Below are 15,450 nucleotides of genomic sequence, written 5' to 3' on the forward strand. Positions count from 1 at the left end.
GCAATGCGGCGTGGCATGGAGTCGATCAGTCTGTGGCACTGCTCAGGTGTTATGAGAGCCCAGGTTGCTCTGATAGTGGCCTTCAGGTCATCTGCATTGTTGGGTCTGGTGTCTCTCATCTTCCTCTTGACAATAAACCACAGATTCTCTATGGGGCTCAGGTCAGGCGAGTTTGCTGGCCAATCAAGCACAGTAACACTATGGTCATTGAACCAGCTTTTGGTACCTTTGGCAGTGTGGGCAGGTGCCAAGTCCTGCTGGAAAATGAAATCAGCATCTCCATAAAGCTTGTCAACAGAAGGAAGCATGAAGTGCTCTAAAATTTCCTGGTAGATGGCTGCGTTGACTGTGGACTTCAGAAAACACAGTGGACCAACACCAGCAGATGACATGGCAGCCCAAATCATCACAGACTGTGGAAACTTCACACTGGACTTCAAGCAACATGGATTCTGTGCCTCTCCACTCTTCCTCCAGACTCTGGGACCTTGATTTCCAAATGAAATGTAAAATTTACTTTCATCTGAAAAGAGGACTTTGGACCACTGAGCAACAGTCCAGTTTTTTTTCTCCACAGCCCAGTTAAGATGCTTCTGACGTTGTCTCTGGTTCAGAAGTGGAAGGAAGGAAGGAAGGAATGAAGCATTTATATAGCGCTTTTATTGTGTATTGCTATACACCCAAAGCGCTTTACAATCATGTGGGGGCTCTCCTCAACCACCACCAGTGTGCAGCATCCACTTGGATGATGCGACGGCAGCCACAGGACAACGGCGCCAGTGCGCTCACTACACACCAGCTACAGGTGGATAGGAGAGAGCGATAGAGCCAATCAAGTGGATGGGGATTCCAAGAAGTGGCTTGGTAGCCCTTTTCCTGAAGACGTCTGAGCGTGGTGACTCTTGATGCACTGACTCCAGCTTCAGTTCTCTCCTTGTGAAGCTCTCCCAAGTGTTTGAATCGGCTTTGCTTGACTGTATTCTCAAGCTTGCGGTCATCCCTGTTGCTTGTGCACCTTTTCCTACCCAAATTCTTCCTTCCAGTCAACTTTGCATTTAATATGCTTTGATACAGCACTCTGTAAACAGCCACACCTTTCAGTAATGACCTTCTGTGACTTACCCTCTTTGTGGAGGGTGTCAATGTTCGTCTACTGGATCATTGCCAAGTCAGCAGTCTTCCCCATTATTGTGGTTTCAAAGAACAAGAGATACCCAGAATTTATACTGTAGGGATGGTCATTTATTCAAACTCAAATGTAAATATTCTAATATTTTGAGATACTGATTTTTGACTTTCATGAGCTGTAAGCTCTAATCATCAAAATTAAAAGAAATAAACATTTGAAATATATCAGTCTGTGTGTAATGAATGAATATAATATACAAGTTTCACTTTTTGAATGGAATTAGTGAAATAAATCAGCTTTTTGATGATATTCTAATTATATGACCAGCACCTGTACAGGTCTATTAGGAGACTTGTGACTTAGACTCCTGTGTTACTAACTTTGTTTACCTGTTATATAATATTACATCCACTACATCCAGGCAGAATATGAATTTTTAAATCTTTACAAATAGGGAAGAGAAATGGAACATTTAATATATTTTGCGACAACATTAATCAGTTAGTAATCACCTGATCATAATAAGTGGAATTATTGACAGGGGAAAAAAAGGATAATGTAAATTGGATTTTTTTTAAAAAGAGGATGGCATCTACAGTAGGAATTTAGGCTCAACAGTCAAAATGAATGAACTATTAAATATCTTCAAAAACGTAACGTATAAAGGTATGCATTCTGAAAATTTCATTTTGTGGCAACACATGTGGCAGACGGTTTGTCTAGAGTGGTTTAATTAATAATGCATATTTAAAAATGGCGTTTGTACAGAAATTGCTTGCCAGATAACAAAATTTAACAAAACTGAACACTCTAAAATTTAACCAGATAAATAACATTGTACAATGCTTTTCACTGCGATAAAGTAAAAGCTCATCTTAGCTATAAACACTTATTTCAAACTTTCATTAGGACAAATGTTATGCCCACAAGTGGTATACTTGCATAAAAGATAAGTTAAGAAAAGCTTTACATTACATATTCACAGTTTAGCATTGACATTTTAAATTAAAACCTTAATGAAAATGTAAAGAAGTGACGCTACCTTGTACAAGATTGAAGTTCATAGCTCAAAGTTATTGTTCACAGCACACAATTATGATTTTGCAAAAGATACTGAGACACTTCACATAAGTGCCTGAAATCCACAGTTTCCAAAAACTGACTAAAAACAAAACTCATTTTTACATTGTTTTCAACTGGAAAAATCTGAGGTAGCAAAGCCAAATTTTGTGAACTTTGGATAAAAGAAAGTTGTTTAACATAGTGCATAATGCCTAAAATACAAACCAAACCTAACATTTTTTCTATTAAATATGTACAGAAATTAAGAAAATATAGTTTTGTTGTTTTTCCACAAATTGCCGGTCCTGAGAAAGAACATTACATCTTTTCTTACTATACATATTGAAAACAAATCCCATCATACACAATATACAAAAGCATTACACAAACTGTCATTACAAAAGCCAACGGTAAATAGCCAAGCAGATACTTTAAATGTGTATATGTGTACATAAAATGAGATTTAAAGTTACGGATTATGCAAAACAATCTTGTGAGTAAAAAACATCTGTACAACAATATACATCTTTAAGAGATCGAAAATGGGGCAATGTCCACAATCCATAAACGTTTTGTGACAAAGCAGAAAATTTGGTTTTAATGTGATGCTCAATTACAAAAAAGTCAAAGATTTAAAAAAGATGCCAAGCTGCTAACAATTCATTCCCATGTCTGATTTTCAATGTCATCCTGAGGAAAGTTTTATTTGCCCCGAGTGTCCATAACAGATTGAGTCTGTGAGTCCTCAGTATATTCCTGGGAAAATGCGGTACGGGACAGCTTTGCAGTACTCATCCCATGCAGAGCCGTACTTTCTCCTGCACTGGCGCTCGTCCCGTGCGTTACGGTGCACCAGCAGAGTGATCAAGTAGATCAGGTAAAAGTACGGGATCAAATGGTTGAATCCTACAGGAAAGATCAGGAAAAAAGAGCAGGACTGAGTCAAGCCAGACTAAATTGACAGCTTCACTTCATCAGAAAGGTGAACTGAAGTCAAACGCTTACCGCACGGCAGAGACCAGGCCAACCCCATGACGATGTCACCCAGGTAATTAGGATGACGGACCCACCCCCAGAGACCAGACACAATAAGACTCTTTCCAGTTGCAGTAGGAATGGTTTTCAGATCTGATAAGATAAGATAAAAAAAAAAAAAAAAAAAAAAACACTGTTTAAACCAAACTATTTTAACATTTTATGTTTGTTCTTTTGGTTAATCTGTTTTAAAACACTTACGAGATAATGCCGGGTCAGAAGGGTTTTTCCTGAAGGCGAACTTCTGAGAATTGGCTTTCCGGAAAATATAGTATCCAACTCCTGTTAGAGAAGTTAAAACTTATATCAGCATCTTTCTAGTGTAGCGAATGAAGAATTGATTAAAAAACACAAACAGCAAAAACTGACCATTCATAGTGATGAGAGTAATGATCCAGAATACGGAGAGTTCATTGGGATGGCTGACTAGATAGTAGGCTTGACAGGTGAATGTGAAGGGAACAAAAGCCAGATCTCCAAATGTCAACATAAATCCGAAGCCATCGTACACTATATCCATCATGGTCAGAAGTTTCTCCTGAAATACAAAGTGATTTGATTACAATCAGTTCATGGTTTCCAGACCGCATTAAGAAATAATTGTTTGATTTGTAAAACACTTGTTGTACCTCGTGCCAAAAGCCATCAACGACCCACAGGAGCTGGAAGATGTTGACCAGGAGCATCGCTGGAGAGGGATTCTCTAGATTCTGGTTCTTCATTTCAGCTTGCAACATCGCAAAGTTAATCAATACCTGTGGAAACAAGCAATGATTAAGTTTCTTCAATTGGTAAAAAAGAATACAATATAGCACACTATATTAAACAGTTAACATGTTTGAAGAAGTGAAATTTGAGTGTTACTGATTTCATCCTGCAAATGGCAACATTCTGACCACAGGAGGGAGTGATTACAACATCAGTCTAACCAAACTAAAACAATAAAAATACTCACCCAACCCATCAGGCCTGGGCGCATTTCACAGAAGAACTTGATATCAAAGTTCTTGATGCGGGGATTTAACTCTCTGCCCATGAAGAAGTCGTAGATAAAGTAGCCTAGAGGAATAAATGAACAAGAATAATCTTTTAAATATATTAACTATACTTAACATAAATGGAATTTCTCCCTTGCAATCTCTATAAATCGGTCTTAGCGGAACGCTTATTTAGTAAACAACTGTGACTGGTCTAACTAGCACTGAGAACATTTGTTTGGATGATCATTTAAACCTAAATAATGGTGATTAGAAACTTTAAAAGGCATTGAAGTGAAAATACCCAGAGCTAAAATAGGAGAAGACAAGTCAATGCAGCCTGATTTTAAACTAAACATCTTACCAGAGTTGCCTCCAGGAGCGAGCTCATCTTTAGACGCCCAGCGGGAGCGGATGAAAAGGTAGATGCTGAGAAGAGTGACGATGAGCAGGGCTGAGGTGTAGAACTGCAGGAAGTGAGCATGGATGTAGCTGAGATCCACCTCCTGATGCAAGGCAACACCTACTGCCACAGCCGTGAGGAGAAGTGCATAGAAACCTGATGCAGAACACATCTGAGATCACTCACAACTATCTGAGCGGTAAAGTTTGAAAAACCAAATGTAAATATGCCTCATTTTAAGTTTGTTAAATGGTAGTCTTTTAGAGTGACATTAGACATGATAATATAAAATGTATCAACAATGAAGACTAACCATTAATCCTGTATTTCAAAGTTTTCCCATTCTTGAGAGGCATTCCTTCAGTGAGCTGTAGGGTGGAGAGATGGAGAGAGATGAATGATTTACATGTGACTGATTTATTAACTAAAACTAATCATTTTGGTAACTCAAATAAACTAAAAATACAATTTTAGATGAAAAAGTTTACTTAGAAAGGTAGAAATTAATTAAACACAAAGTATTAACTAAATTAATATTAAGTACTAATTATATTATACTTACTATACTATGGCATTATTATTATTATTATACTCATTAAGTACTAAAGTTACTAAAACTGAAATAAAAGATAAATTAAAGCTAAACAGATATCAAAACCTAAAATGGCAAAAACACAGAACAAAAGTGAAAAATGAAGTAAAAATATGACAACAAAAACTAATTCAAAATATTAATAAATACTATAATGTATATAATTTACTAACATAACACCAGTGGGTCAAACAGTATAGTTCTGGAATGTTTGATAAAAACAAGTTTAACATATTAATTTTTGCATTTTGCAGCATAGGATTTTCATAATATTTTAACTAAAATCTTACATTATGATATATTACAGTGATTCTCAAATATTTGGAATATTACATAACCATTTAGTAACGTCTGTTGTTCTAGTGACCCTAATACTTTCTAAATAAAAGGGACACAATCCAAAGTAATATTCATGAACAAATAAGTCTGGCAAAGAGCCGTTTCATGTTATGCAACACGAGTTAAAAACAAACAGCAGTAATACATTAAAATATGACTGGATAAGCCACATATAAAACTGTTGTAATAGTTATAAGTCTATAATAATGCATCAAGTATACAAACTACATAGTTATAGTGTGATTAGACTGGATGAGAGTGGATGTAAAGCATCAAACTAAATCATTCTGCTTGGGGTCACATATTTTGCAGTAGATAAAATCTAAAATAAACCAGCTCTATCATAAACAAGTCCACAAACATACTCAATATTAAATGATCGCTTGGCAATCAGCTCCTTTATATTTCTGAAAAACCCAGAATCATCTTCAAATAATCTGTTTAAACTCATGGAAAAGCACTGCAATTTTCAGATTCTATCTTAATTACCCTTAAGAGGCTGGAAAATGAAACCAGATGTTTTCCAGCGAGGCTCTCTATCTGCATGACACCAATAGTGACTAATCTAATGTAGCCTGCTTTACTACAGCTAACAGGCAAAGCAGAAACGAGAGCCATGGAGTTATGTGGTCATGTGCCTAATCCTAGGTCACGGGGAGTCATGTGAATGTGACAGTACCTTTCCGACAGGGAGCAGTGAGAGAACGGCCTGGAAGAGAAGCCAGAGCAGGACGATGCCAAAGACCTGAGAGTCCCAGAGAGACTGAAGGGCAGGGAGCTCAAGAGGAAAGCTCTGGAGACTGGCATCCTTCTGTCCACAGAGAATGAGCAATGCCAACACTGCCACCGGCAACAGAAACATCAGGAAGAACACACCTGAAAGACAAGAGGGAATGGAAGCATTTAATTATCATAGCCTATGATTTATTTTAAATATCCTGGGGAAAAAAAGCTATTTACATTTAAATGCACAATATTCTGATAATAATTAATTATTAATATTTCCCCGCTTGCTTTGCTGTAGACTTAAAAGTCACCATATTCTAGCTTTTTGTTTGTCAATATGCTCATTTTGCATCAGGTTTGTGCTGTGGATGTCTACACAGTCCAAAACCACATTAAATTGCTGAGAAGACTCACCAACTCTTCCTCCGAACTCCAGATCAGTCATCTTGATGGCACTGGCAGCAGGTGGTTTCGTTTGCGATAATGTCTCCGTCTCTGTCTTTTGCTCCAACTCTACTGTCTTGCCATCCCCCTGGTCCTTCCTGCGCCGTAGATTGTAGCGCCCACCTGCCTGGTTCTCTGATTCCATCTCGGTCTTCACCTGTTAGAACATTACAATGAGAGAGCATACGAAATATGAATACTTTATTCATAAAAATAAGATATTTTTTAAAGACATCAATACTTTCATTCAACACTGATGCATAAAATTTGACAGTAAAGACTATTTCAAACAAAATCACAACTGTTTTCAACATTCAAAACAATAAGAAATGTTTCTTGAACAACAAGTTACTTTAAATTTTAATGATATTTTACTGCATTTTTGTGGTGAGCATAAAAGACTTCTTTCAAAAACATTGAGCAAAAAAGTTACAGTAACAATCAATCTCACCATCAGTCCAAGTCAAGAAAAGAAACATTAGGATTACACAGTCATACTAGTGTAAAGCTAAAGCCGTCTGATCATGCTTTGTAAAGCCCATTCAATTGTCTCAGGAGCAAAAACATGCTGAAAAATGTGAGGGTATGATTAAACAGAGCCCACAGTCAGCTTTAGCTTTGTGTGCACAACTAAATGGGCTCCTGTCAAACATGAGAGGCACAACATGCATGCATCATGACATTCCAGCCTTAACTACAGCAGTTTCTAACATCTGACAGGAAACATGAAGGAGGTTCTATTGTTGCTAGTGATCAGGACATTAATGAAATGTGAATCCATGATGTATTCATACCTCGGTGATTGTGGAATCTGCATTAGCTGTATTGTTTTCCTCTTTCTTCTCATGTTTGCTGTTGCTATTGTTCTCGTGTGTCACTGGCTGAAACAGATGGCAGTCAAGGACACGTAAAGTAAACCCATGAGGAGAGACAAATGAGTTAACAGCATTAAAATGCTTGAGTTAACTGCTTTAAATTAGATTAAACTCCTTTATTTGTAAACAACAAATAAGAATTCCATCGCAGGAATAAAATGTATTTCAAAATATATTAAAACAGAAAAAAAAAGTTTCATTTAAAAGTTGTTTTAAATTGTAGTAATATTTCATAATTTTACAGTTTTACTGTATTTCTAATCATATAAATGCAGCCTTGGTGAGCATGAGTCTTCTTTTAAAAAGTTCTAAAAATCTTACCAAAATTCTTGGCAAATCTTAATATGAAAGGACTAATGTTTTTTTGATCCTATATTAATGGCCTTGACATCCTGAACATGGTAAATATCAGACAGAGCATGAAAGGGAGGAGGAGAGAAGGAAAGAAAGAAAGAGAGTTTGTGTTTGTTTTGTCCTAGCAAACAAGTCTTCTTACCACAGGGGTCAGTCGGATCTCCAGTACTTCTTTGAGTTTTTCCTTGCGCACATCTGTGGTGCGAGAGGAAGATCGGCGGGACGTCCTAGCTGGAGAACGGGAACGACTGCGACGCGGGCGTCCCGGTGAGCGAGAGCGGGATCTGGACCGAGAGCGTGCAACGCCCTGCTTAAATATTGTCAGGCTCTGCAATGAAGAAAACAACATCCACAGCGCAAGTTAATCTAATGTTTCCTTATTGTACCATAATGTCAGTTAATTAAACTGGATTTAAAACCTAGAAATTAAGCTTTAGGATTTTAAAACATTTGAAGAAATACTATGACATAAACTAATAAAAAAATATTCTGCACAGTTTCTAGGTCACTAATCAATCAAATAAGTAAATTTGTGTCACTGATCATGAAAACAACTCATTTGTAGACAGTCAGACGCTCATTTGCTTCCAGTGAAACACAAGATGCTCTTTGAATCATTCTCAAATTCATTCATACCGTGATGTCAGATTCCTTCAGCTCCAGTTCAGTACCATCTTTGTAGATGACAGTGTAGAGCCGAGTCTTGCTGTCATAACTCAGCACCTTGACCTCATAATAAAGGTTACTGCCAGGCCAGCGGCCCATTACAGTATCTCCAATCTGAAACCTTGTAGTCGGCATCCTCGTTTACCTACAAAACGATTAACACAAGATAATGGATCTCTGAATCCCAACCAATTCAAAATGTTTTTTCCCCACTAGAAGTACAATGACATAATTCAAATATAGCCAGTTTTATTGCCTTTCCTGTTTAACTATCCACTAAACAAACTAACAGTGCAACAGCAGCAACTCTGTTACTGATAGTATCTAGGCACGCAGCCTCTAAAGATGAAGTCAAGTGTGTAATCTCTGTGCCAATAGCATCACCAAACTGATTTTACAACTGGTTCGAACCCTCAGACAGGTTTTACAAAAACCAAAAATTTTACACACAGTTCACCTTTATAAACTTAATGCACAAGAGCATTTGCATGTCCCTTCAAAACAAACCAGTAATCTATCTTTACATCTTTACTAAGATCTCAAACAAGTTCAATGGTAAAACCATAAGGGAAACACCAGAGTGGCTGCACATGGCCTGATGACAATGAAGTGATGATGTCAGCTGCCGTCTCAGAAGTGCTGATGGGTCTGAATTACGCACCCTCACTGTACGCTCTGCACCAGCACTATTGTTGAGCTCTCAATGGCCTTTATGAGGGCCTTTATGTACTATCACACAGATATCAACAACTTCTGACCAATGAGATGACTTTTACTATCCACATTACAGACCAAAAATAAAAAATAAAAAATTTTTGTTTATAAATTCACACTTAACTACTTAACTGGTTCTCATTTTTGGATCTACACCATCTGGTGCATCTTGACAGAATATTGCCCTAAAATAACATGATTACACTATGTGATTGAAAGTAAAAAATAATAAATAAAATGATTAAAATACATTTTTGAATAATTACTCACATTATTTACAGACATTCATTCTCAAAATAACAAATAAAATAGAATTTAAGCGGAATAACCCAAAAACAAGACACTAAATAAATCATAAAAATATGCTTGCAACCATTTAGACTGCAAGTTTTACTATAAATATAATGATTAAATATTATAATAATATATTCAAAATGCAGAATATGTTTTTTTAATTGTTGCAGTCTAACAATTACTGGGTTATAGTGTCAAAAAAAAAAAAAAAAGTTTAATAATACTTACAAAGAAATTCTGTTGTAAAGACCAAACACCAGTTTCGGCACTTGAAACAAGCTAAAAGTTCTGCTCACACATCTAGAAGCACTTTATAAGCAGACACTCTCCATTACAGGAAACACCCAAGCATTCATATTGAAACCATATGTAAAGTACTGATCATAAAAACATAAGCCATCTACCCTAAAACCATCTAATCCAATGAAACACATTCCAGACATTCCTGAACCAGATCACAGACACACACCCAACACTGAGATGAAGTCCAGCACTGCAGAAATCCCATGTGCTTCCAGAGAGTTGAAGTAATAACTACAGAGCAAAAGATTTAAACTGAGTGAATGTGAGTGGGCGGAGTCTGCTGCTTTTGTTATCCAAATGAGGGGGAAGCACGATGACACGCGCGCTTTACTATCACTACCAACATCGATTCAAAATAAAACTTACTACAGCAAATCTGACTTTAACTTACTTTTTAAATCAACAGTAACGTTACTGCCAACAATGACCAAATTTGGGATTTTTCCATTTTACATTATGAAACCAACGAAGTAGAATGCATTACCTATGGCGGAGTGAATATAAATTCTGGATTATTTATTAGAAATATTGTAAATGAAATAGTTCTTGTCTCATTGTTCTTTCATGTGATGCAAAGGCACCCAGAGCAGATTCACGTGCTGCTCCTTTAACACAGCAAAAGAATGACAGAGGAATGGAGGGAAAACGTCATGTATTCAAACCATTGTCAGTCCGCATGCGAGAGAGGCTCATAAACAGCAACATTAAACTAGTCTTAATAAACAACGGACACAATAAATCAACGGTTACAATGAACGAACAGTGTATTACACACAAACGTACTGCCAAAACACAGTCAAATTACCATTAACGTTAAACGTGACTATTTTGCGCAAGAGTGGAAAGAGTCACTTGCACTTTCGTGCTCATACAGAATAATAAAACTGAAAGGTCCGATATAAATGATCATTTTTACTACTCCAAAATGAAAAAACGAATGAAGAAGTCGTGAGGAAAAACAGTCGAGCTGTGTTAGAAGAGAATAAATGCGCGCCGTGCCCAAGTTTCCTGTGCAACGAACCAACCGGCTGGAAATCGGGTTATTAAGTCAAATACCAAACCAGCGACAAATAGTGGTACTATTTACATAAATAAAAAGTTTAAAATAGTATATTACATGCAGAGAGAGCTAGTGTCCGTTAATAGCAATGCATTATGTTTAGCTAAGTTACTTCAAAAAAGCAGAGCTGTGGGCGGACAGCTCTGGTCTAGTTCTGTACCGTTAGCTACGCAGTCAACAATATACACATTCCCATACAAAAACAAAAAAAACATGCAAAGTGAATTGATTAAGATTTCTTACCTTCAGTCGATCTTAATATCCTAAAAATCTCTAAATCTTATCCACGGAACTTCATAAAATAAAGAATATTGTTTTAAAACACTGTCCCCCGCTCTGAATTCGTTCCTCCCTCTGTGACCGCTCAACCTACCAGCGTCCTTGAGGGCGGGAAGCTCTCTGATTGGCTGGGATGGCACGTTTTAAAATTTTTGAATTTTCTGATTGGACGTCGGTGGGGTTTACGTGAGCGTTGATTGGAGGCGAGGCATTTGAGCTCGAGGGGATCGGGTTTTACAAAATGGAGTCCTGTCCTGGCGAGACAGTTGATGATGAGTGAGAGATATGATGTACAGCCGTCGTCAGACGTTGTACTTGTAAACGCGAAAAGTTTATTAAAAAATGCTTATTATAGTTGGTTAGTAATGGATCGAGGCATAGATAGAAATGGTCAATAATATTTAATAAACCGGAAAAGACGCTAATAACTTGAGATTTGTTTTTTAGAAGTGTGCATAATCCTTTTAAAATACATAAACTAATCACTAAAAACCGATTACGGTTCACAAATATACTTTTTCTGACTTGAAATGTTTAAAGGTATTTCTACATAAAACAGACGAACATTTTTATTTTAAAATACTTAATGTAAATACAGCAAACAGTTCCTCTGAATGAAAATTGACGCCACATGAAATTATGATATGTATAGAGCAAATCTACATTTAGTGAACATTTTAATCTTGTGAACCCCATTGTAGAGAAAGCACAGTGTTAAGAGTTAAAACAGATTTCTGCGGTATAATTACCATAAATTGTGTGGATTAGATTATTTTTATTACAATTAGATTTGTTGTTTAGAAATCCTATTTTTAAATATTAGTTATATAATTACCAAACTTTTACAATACAAAAAAGGTCAACATTTGTAGTCTTATTGACCAATCAAACTTTTTCATCACAAACCAGCTTTTCTTTGGTTACACTGAAGAGTAGGCGCACAGCAGATGTAGTCATACTCAGTTTCCTTTTTTGCAAAGTTGCATTGCTGCATTTGACCTCAGCTGAACGGTAGCAATGCTTAATCCCGGAGGTGTCATGAACTGTGCACCTCGATGCTTGAACTGCTCATACTGTAGTAGATTGTTGAAGAGCAGTATAGTGTTCAGCAGCTGTGTGTATAATGCTCTTATTTAGTTTCAGTCCTGCCTCCTTCCTGTTTGCCACAGCTGAACCGTACAGCAGCAAACTGAAAAGTAGCAGCATTTGCTACTGAGGAGGAATGATGTCATGTTGAACAAGGTGTAAATTAGTACATTCCAAAGTTACAAAGTGGACAATTTATACTACATTTGATTCAGGTTTTAGCAGATAATCTAAATGCATTAATATGTGAACTGTCAAATGATCTGTTTCACAAGTCATTTCCACATTTAAATTCAGAAATAAATGCAAACAGCAATGTATTGCAATTTTTATTTAATTTGCTCAAACAAAACAATGTTAGCATGTAAGAAACGTCTAATTAACATGAAAACAGTATGGTACAACATGAACGATAAAATAGAAAGATAAGGAAACTGAAAATTGCATTACAAGGACATTCAGTTGAATCTAACCAGCAAAGTCTGCTCATAATCGAGTCTCCATGTGCTGACAACTCCATCAACCTTTTGCTAATATTGTTCAACTGATTTCCACAAGGACAAAGATCAGTTTCTCAGATCCCACCAGCATACATGGTCTTAACCATAACACAAACCACACTGTAATGCAACAGAAAAATGACACTGAGAGAAGAATGTGAATGCATGTTTGATTTTAAACAAAGATCGTAAAAGTGTCCTTTGCAACTCACTGAAGCAAAATGCAAAACAAATGAATAAAGTTATGGCAGGCCCTAAATTAATACTCTCTATATATACGCTTTAAAATTTTTGACATATCAAATGCAACTTCCGAACAAGGCACAAACCATGAAGATCACAAACAGGTTTATCCAGGAATGAATCAACCCCGATCAAAACATTTCACCTGCTTAACCTAAAGACCAATTTGTTGTCAAAACAAAGGTGGATCAGGAGATTGTGACGTTCTAGAGATTACGGTTTAGCTTTGGTGATAGTGCCGATCACAAAGTGACAGGCGTCTTGTCAGCAATAGAATCATTTGAACTTCTACGGGTTTTTAAAGTGCAATCAATGCTGTAAACACTCTATACAAACTTTCTGATTCCTTGAGAGATTATTTCGAGTGATGGTTTTGAAGTGAAAAGAAATGACAAGTGAGCATGGTGGGGGGTGTAATTGGATAACCGAGGAAAAATCCGATCGGAGAGAACGTCACAAATTCATGTTCTCAGTTATCTCCTCAAAATTCGCACAGCCTATAATCACACTTCATATGGTCTTAAAAAGCATACTTCCCAATAAAGTTCCCTAACGAAAGCATGTTGGAAGATAAAGCCCCTCTGAAAAACACAGCCGAGTGCCATCCAGTGCGCAGAAAGAGGTTTAACCATAAATGACTGAAAAAGAAAAAAATTAGATACTCCAGAATCGTTTAGTTGGTAAGTAGCCATACATGATCTTTCGCATCCCAAAATAAAGTAAAATGAGTAAGATGTCAAACCCCTGCAAATTTATTATGGCTATAAAGAGGTGTCCGTTGCGAACTGCATTTTGAGAATGCATATGGACAACGTCATTCATCCACAGTTTGAGGGCAGAGTGGACGATTAAAGAAAAAAGTGGAGAGAGAGAGAGACCAAAAAAAAAAAAAAAAACAATTGCAACAATGCTACACTTATTGCTTATGAACTGAAAACTAAAGTATTTTTCGTGGCAACCATTTTTCCCGTACCAATCGTAAGAAGACATGCACTGAAATCGAAAGAAATACGAAAAGAGCCTACGGTGAATAAAAAGTTCATAGTATTTCTGGTTAGCACTATCTACAGATACGGTCTGAGCTGACGTTGACGTCAACCTTAACTTCGATTGGCTGAGAGGATTTTGGTAGAGAGCTACAATGATGTACAGTAGAAAGGCATTGTCCTTCGTGATCTTTCCGAACACTTAGCGAACACACAAGACGAAGGTATACAGATAACAGTGGCTCATTAGAGACAGCCTGTCGAGCATTCACGTTTGAAAAGAGAAGAATAATGAAAACCGACCAAAAGAGCAAGTAAGCTACCTGATGTGGTCATGGCGTACATTAGAACAGGTTGACTGAATGACTTGCAGGTATAATGTTTATTTTGTCATCATTTTAATGTACATATTCTGGTTAAAATAGTAGGAAGACAAGCTTTAGAGTCCTGCAGCAAGAGACCATACTCATTTGGTTGGCCAGATTTCAAGGTTTTGCTCTATACAAGGCCAACTTCGTTAACGTTACTTCACCACCACCTTTTAAATTCATAAACAAAGCCTGCCCTTTGCTAAACGATGTGCCGTAGAATGAATGTCATCTGCTTGATTTACAATTTCACTCTTCGATGGTTAATACAGTATGTAATTCAGTAATAGTTTGTCTTTTTCCATCATTTTCTTTCCACAGTAAGTGTCATCCATTGCATACTGACAGTCACTTCCTTAAGACTGCGTCCTGACCCCCTTCAAGACGGGGCTTTTGGTGTATGGCGTCGCTTTGAGGCATCTGGTTATCCTCTCGCCGTTACGCCTCCCGTGCCCCCACGCTCAAAACTTGTATCTGTCCCGGCATCGTACTCAACATATCCTCCGAATTATCATGGTTATTGTGATCACCACTGGTTAAAACTGTAATTTTCCATTTTCATTGCTTTTGAGAAAGTGTCTTAAACTGAAGCTGACCTCTGAAGTGACAGATTGTGGTTAAAAAAAATACAGGTGCATCTCATTCTCCTATGCAGAGTTTGACTTGCCCAACTCCTCCCTGATTGCTGAAAATACAAAAACGACAAAGGAATTAGAGACAGTCCAGGTCCGACTGCTAGTTTAGTTCTATTTTACATTAACAGTCAAAGGTTTAGACACCTACTCAGCCATTATTATGATTTAAAATATGTTAGAGTCATAGTGAAGTCATTAAAACTATAAATGAACACAAAAGGTGATATGGGAATCATGCAAAAACGAATAAATCTTATTTTAAATGGTCAAAGATTAGCCACCCTTTATGCTGGACATGTATTTGTAATTAAAAGTTTGCAAAGACTATTTTATTTGTAAAAAAAACAAACTAATAATCGAAAACATGTACAGTATAAATT

The 15,450-nt window shown here is 36.9% G+C and overlaps 2 protein-coding genes across 2 annotated transcripts in view; both read right to left on the bottom strand.

Annotated features, from left to right (window-relative positions):
* Positions 1–1,842: 1,842 nt before the first annotated feature.
* On the bottom strand, positions 1,843–11,957 carry lbr (lamin B receptor). Its single transcript, XM_058756641.1, has 14 exons — positions 11,217–11,957; positions 8,573–8,747; positions 8,079–8,264; positions 7,502–7,588; positions 6,678–6,864; positions 6,217–6,413; positions 4,920–4,974; positions 4,568–4,762; positions 4,182–4,285; positions 3,856–3,981; positions 3,596–3,764; positions 3,428–3,508; positions 3,197–3,319; positions 1,843–3,097 (listed from the first exon to the last, which is right to left on the bottom strand). The coding sequence occupies exons 2-14, from the start codon at positions 8,735–8,737 to the stop codon at positions 2,937–2,939; spliced, it is 1,836 nt and encodes a 611-aa protein (XP_058612624.1). The 5' UTR covers positions 8,738–8,747; positions 11,217–11,957; the 3' UTR covers positions 1,843–2,936.
* Positions 11,958–12,664: 707 nt separating this feature from the next.
* enah (ENAH actin regulator) overlaps positions 12,665–15,450 on the bottom strand; it is a 67,738-nt gene continuing 64,952 nt past the window's right edge. The window contains 1 exon segment of the mRNA XM_058756473.1: positions 12,665–15,120. Within this exon segment, the coding sequence (XP_058612456.1) occupies positions 15,083–15,120 (38 nt within the window). The 3' untranslated portion in view covers positions 12,665–15,082.

This window comes from Onychostoma macrolepis, chromosome 20 (assembly GCF_012432095.1).
Source record: "Onychostoma macrolepis isolate SWU-2019 chromosome 20, ASM1243209v1, whole genome shotgun sequence".
Classification (NCBI taxonomy): domain Eukaryota; kingdom Metazoa; phylum Chordata; class Actinopteri; order Cypriniformes; family Cyprinidae; genus Onychostoma; species Onychostoma macrolepis.